Raw genomic sequence first — 6,000 nt, 5'->3', positions numbered from 1 at the left:
CACAGGCCTTCCCCTGCTTGTTCTCCTGAGGTGGGGGGTCTCAGTGATCTACCACAGGCCTTCCCCTGCTTGTTCTCCTGAGGTGGGGGGTCTCAGTGATCTACCACAGGCCTTCCCCTGCTTGTTCTCCTGAGGTGGGGGGTCACAGTGATCTACCACAGGCTTTCCTCTGCTTGTTCTCCTGAGGTGGGGGGTCTCAGTGATCTACCACAGGCTTTCCTCTGCTTGTTCTCCTGAGGTGGGGGTCACAGTGCTCCACTGCATGCTTCTCCCTACTTGTTCTTCTGATTTGTGAGGGTCTTATTGCTCTACTGCATGCTTCTCGGAGAACCCCAGCAATAAAGTTTCCCTGAAATGACAGGGACACCGATACTCCTGTCAGACGCTGTGATAAAAGCAGTGTAGCAGAAGCTGTCTCTCGTGGCAGCCCCACACACGCGGCATTAGTGCCTCCTATAATGTGAGGCCTCCCACCCGCTCCCGGGTCTCCCTCTCCCTGCAATGCTGCTGCCACGGAGCGTGTACGCGCCCATGACATGAATTGCTGCCGCATCACCGGGGTTTCCGCCTCGGATTCGCAGGGTCGCCGCGCAGCTCCTCCCTGGTATAGGAGGGCCCGGGAGGCAGGCAGGGGCAGCTTGTGAAACCCCGGAGATGAATGGCTGCCTTTGGCTGAGCAGCGCGCGGTCTCGTGGTGAGTGCGCGGGCACGACAGAGGGGTGGGACTGGCTGCCAGCGGTGTGAGCTCGGCTCTCTCGGCCGCCATTTTACAACAGCCACACTGCACCGGACAAGGAGCTGCTGCAACCACACGAGGGGCGCGCTCGTCCGAAACCCTGACACCTGAGAGCAGAGTAGGCAGCCCGGAAATAGCCAGAACCCGCCCGGATCGGGACAGGTAAGCTGCCGGAGCAGCGGACACAGTCCTGTCACGCTCGGTTTGCGGCCGAAGCCGGCAACTCTGGAAAATGGATTCCAGCAAGAGCACGTTGGCGGCGAGTAGGGGGGCCGCATTGTCTCCAGCCCGCACAGTCCCTTCTGTGTGTGAGTCCACCGGCCTGCATGGAGGTAGCATGGCGAGTCATGACATTGTGCAGAGCGTGCGGTGCTCGTCCGGTAACGCAGGACTGCTGCTGAGCAATGTGGAGGGCGCCTTGGGAGTTGCGGCTCCGCGCCCTTAGGCCCCGGGAGGCACAGCACGCCCTCTGTGTGGGGTAGAGCCGGGGCAGCAGCCGCCCTCTGGTGTGGGGCACCTTTTGTTGCAGCTGCTGTGCTGGCTTTGTGTGCTGGGCGGCCTCCTGCTGCTGCCGCCGCGGCTGCAGGATGAGAGCACGTGTTTGCAGCAGGCTCCGGGCCGGGCCTAGTGCCGTCCTGTGGGTGGGGAGTAGGAAGAGGCGCTTTGTTCCCTGTGTGGACTGGAGAGCCGGGCGGGCGGGAAGCAGCACATGCCCCGTGCCGTCCATGGAGCAGTGCCGGGGCCTGGTCCTGAGCTCTTCTGCCAGTGTAATGTGCCATCATCTTGTGCATGCACCGCGTGTCACCATTACTGACCCTGCTTATTGCATTTGTACAGATATCTGGAGATATGGCCGCTGAACATGTAAATGGGAATGGTACAGAAGAGTCCATGGATACTTATGCTGCAGTAGCCCCTACAGAGCACTTGCAGACTTTGCTTGATGCTGGTTTACCACAGAAAGTTGCTGAAAAACTAGATGAAATTTACATTTCAGGTAAGACTTGGCTCTTGCAAAAGTGCTTCTATTTTGGCTTTATTTTCTCCATTGGATTTTTTTCTAAAATTAGCAACTTTTTGTGGTTTCCACATATGGGAACTGCAGGTATAACATGTGTCCCGCCCCTCCCTCCAACCCCTTCAGTGCTTGAGGTGTCTAAAGATGCTCTGCGTATCGTGGGATCTCTACCAGTGAAGGGGTTAACGCATTAAGCAATGTTTTCCTACCTGTGTCTCCAGCTGTTGCAAAACTACAACTCCCAGCATGCACAGACAGCCATTGGCTGTCCAGGCATGCTGGGAGTTGTAGTTTTTGCAAGAGCTGGAGGCATGCTGGTTGGGAAACGCAGCATTAAAGGTTATTCCAGTGGTGAAAAACTTATCCCCTATCCTAAGGATAGGGGATAAGTTTAAGATCCCCCGCAATCTCTCTGTACGGGGCCCCGGCTCGCTGGCCAGAGAGCGCGTGTTGACCACCGCACGAAGCAGCAACCGACACGCCCCCTCAATACTTTGCTATGGCCGGAGATTGCAGAAGGCAGCGCTCCGGCTCTGCCATAGAGTTGTATTGAGGGGGCGTGTCAGCCACCGCTTTGTGGAGTGGTCAACATGCGCTCTCTGGCCAGCGAGCCGGGGCCCCGTACAGAGAGATCGCGGGGGGGCCCCAGCGGTCGGACCCCCGCGATCTGAAACTTATCCCCTATCCTCAGCATAGGGGATAAATTTTTCACCAATGGATATCTCCTTTAAAGGGTACCTAAAGTGTTCTGCTCCTGACATGTCAGGTGTCATCACCATTTAGCTCTCGTAGATTTACAGAAAACATTCACTTTGAGTAAATCGATACACCTCTCCCCTAAGCAGTGACACGCAACTGAAAGGGGGGCTACATTTTAGTGCTCAGTATGGGTCCGTGCACTTTGTTTTTTTATTTTTTTAAACACACAAATATCTAATCACCTTCAGCACTCCCTTGGTACCTCCGGTTTCCTGCTCCAGTACCCTTCTGTGATCCTTTTCCTGAGCTCCAGTGTGACAACTGGACCCATGAAGCACCAGGGCCCAATGTGTGGTACTGCTGCTCAGCCACACTGATGTCCTGCCTCTTCCAGTGATTGGCTGAGTAGCAGTATGACACACTGGGCCAGAGCATCACTCTGCAGCTCAGGAAGAGGATCGCCGACCGGGGTTCGGTGCAGGCCACTGTTGAAGCGCTGGAGGGAAGTACAGGTGTTTGGCATTGTTCTTAAACCGTCACACTGGGTAACCCCTTTAAGTTGTCAAATAATGACAAAACTGAAAGTACAACAGAAAATCTAGTCCTTGCTTTATGAATACCTGATTTTCTGTCCACTTCAGTTGCACCAATGATTTTTTGCCTATAGATAGATGCACAGTAATGCTAGTTTCACATGTGTCAGAGCTCAGTTAGACTATGGCCCAGATTTATCAAACTGAGAGAAAAAGTGGTGATTTTTCCACAACAACCAATCACAGCTCAGCTAACACGTTCTGGTAAAGTCAAAGCTAAGCTGTGATTGGTTGCTATGGGAAAATCACTTTCCAGCAACATTCCCATTTGGTTATAAAAAAAATAAACATCTACTTACCTCCCACTTCTCCCGGGTGCCCTGTTGTCCCGCTTCAGTTCCTGGTGCGGTGCTCTTCCTGACTATCTGTGGCCAGTACGTCACGCTGCAGCTCAATGAATCGCTCGGCCAGTGATGGGCTGGCAATGTGTCGTATTGAGCCCCAGGAAGACCTGTGCCAGGGCTCAGTACTTAACTTTGCCACTGTGCCAATCAGTGGCTGAGGTGGGCAGCAATTCGCTGAGCTGCAGTGTGATGCATAGAGCAGTGCATCGGGAACTGCAGCGGAACAATGGAGGCACAGGGAAGTGACAAAGTAATGGTTTTAAATATTTGGAAAACTGCTATAAACTGCGGAATGTAAAAAAAAAAATTGGTCAATATGCCTGGGTTGCCACAATTAAAATAAAAAATTAGACATGCCTCTCTTTGCTCCCCTGGTGCTGCTAGATATTGGTCTCCAATACGGTGCAGTCTTATGTGCTTTTGGGGCTCAGGCTTTTCTTCCTGTTGCTCATGCCCGATACACCACACTGCCACTCAGCCTATTACTGGCCGGGGCAGGACATTACTGTGGCCAGTCATTAGCTGAGCTGCTGTATGATGCAGGAAGAAGATGGGAGCTTGATACCAACGGCAGCCCAGGCATGATGGTCAAAAAAATAAATAAATTACATATCCCCCTTTAATCTGGACATCAACTATACTGTACTTTTCTGATTTACATGAAGTTGCTATTGATTACATGAAATTGCTGCAAGTTTGCACCCAGGGGTGTAGGAAGCTCTGCAGATGTGACAGCCACAGTTGTCCATATTATATATATTTTTTTCTCTGTAGTGTGGATACTAAACTAGCATTGACAAGAATTGGTGACTCGTGCACCAGGTAGGCCCCTAAAATCTTGCTCCGTGACTGTAGTCTTGATGGGAGATTTTTTTTAAAGGGCTTTTTCCATAGATTTATTGACTACATATCATATTAGCTATGTTAAATAAGCCATATGTATGTAGCTGGCAATTAATGTGCACAGTCAGCTTCTTTTAGTGGGTGTGTTTTTAAGGGGCTGCCTGACAACTATTGTTCAGAGACTTGACAGGTTTAAACCAAACCTATCTAAGGCCCCACTCACACTGTTGTTACTCCCCATTGGCTGTTTTTTTTTTTTTTTTTGTGACTTTAACGGTCTTTCTCGTGATGGGGAGCAACGGGCAACTGCTCCCATTTACTACTATGTGAACTGTCAGGCCTCGTTGTTTTTTATGGGCTTATTTTGGCCCCTATGTGATGATCATAATAGAGTTGCTGCCTCACAGTTTCTCAAAGATTCTACTTCTATGGCGACACAAAGGCGTGCTTCCTACATAACCACTTTGTAGCCTAGGACGACAGCAATCAGGATACAGATTTACAGGAGGTCCCCATTAGACTTGGGATCACCAGCAAATTTGTATCCTGATGGCTGCTGCTGTAAAGGCACCTCCTTATAAATATTAGTTGGGCACTATGCTGGGACACAACTCAAGGCTACTTGTCACTGCAGAGGACCAGAAGGATATTCATGAGGGGGCTTCTTTGCAGTATTAGGTTTGCAAATCTGTGCACTAAGGATAAAATGCCCCATTGCACTAAACTCCATAATTAGCAAATTAGGGTACATTCACACAGGATTTTCTGCTGCAGATTCCAATGTAAACTAAATGACTGAGCACAGCTTCTAATCTGCAGTTACAAATCCTGCGCGTTAAATCTTTGCAGGATCCTGTACGTGTGAACGTAACCTTAAAGGGTATTCCAGAGCTTAAGCACCCAAGGCGTATAGGTACGCCCTAACGCCCAGGTACATAAGGACCCAGGGCGTACCTGTAGCGAACCGGGATGCCTGCTGGAATCGATCAGCAGGCACCCCAGGCAAACCCCTGGGGACACCCCCATGTCGGCGTTCACCGCAAATCGACAGTCAATTTAGACCGGCGATTCCAGGTCAATTGGGTCTCCAGTGACCCGGAAAAAAAAGTGATAGGTGTTGTCCGAGACACCACCTATCGCCCCAGGTGCCACCTCATGATCGCGTGATTGATCGGTCCGGATGACTGATTGGCCTGCTCGGAGGCGATTGGGTAAGTCGGGGGTCCCTTACCTGTCCATTGGGGCAGGAGGGGGTCCCTGGCATCGACATGGAGGGTCCCTGCAGTCATCGGTGGAAGTATGCGGGCGGCATCGTCCTCAATGGCGGCGGCAGGATACAGCAAGAGGTGACCGGCAGCAGTTAAGTTTCACTTTAGACGCGGCGATCAACTTAGAACACCTCGTCTAAAGGATTAATAGCGGGCGGGAGTTTAGTGAGTTTCCTGCTGCAAGTTTGGGCTGTGGCAAATTTTCTGCCACAGCTCAAACTCCCAGCAGGAAACTCACTGTAAACCCCTGCCCGTGTGAATGTACCCTAAAAATACTAAACTACACAAAATAAAAGGTAAAACTATACATATACCCCTAAACAGTTACCACCCCAATAAAAAAAAGTCTCGTACAGCACGGTTTCCAAAACTGAGCCTCCAGCTGATGGAAAAACAACTCCCAGTATTGCAGGACAGCCACTGACTGTCAGGGCATGCTGGGAGTTCTGCAGCAGCTAGAGACACCTGTTTAGGAAACACTGCTGTAGGGTATTTTGGT

The 6,000-nt window shown here is 51.0% G+C and overlaps 1 protein-coding gene across 8 annotated transcripts in view; it reads left to right on the top strand.

Moving 5' to 3' along the window:
- Window positions 1-543: 543 nt before the first annotated feature.
- The window catches only part of SYNCRIP (synaptotagmin binding cytoplasmic RNA interacting protein), a 56,636-nt gene continuing 51,179 nt past the window's right edge, over window positions 544-6,000 (top strand). For 6 of the 8 annotated variants that reach the window (XM_056566033.1, XM_056566032.1, XM_056566031.1 and 3 more), the window contains exons 1-2: window positions 711-898; window positions 1,574-1,733. In XM_056566033.1, coding sequence (XP_056422008.1) covers window positions 1,586-1,733 — 148 coding nt within the window. In that variant the 5' untranslated portion in view covers window positions 711-898; window positions 1,574-1,585. The other 2 variants (XM_056566028.1, XM_056566034.1) reach the window with 2 other exon arrangements.

The sequence above is a fragment of the Hyla sarda genome, chromosome 3 (genome assembly GCF_029499605.1).
Source record: "Hyla sarda isolate aHylSar1 chromosome 3, aHylSar1.hap1, whole genome shotgun sequence".
Lineage (NCBI taxonomy): Eukaryota > Metazoa > Chordata > Amphibia > Anura > Hylidae > Hyla > Hyla sarda.
This window is presented reverse-complemented; position numbering and strand designations above follow the sequence as displayed.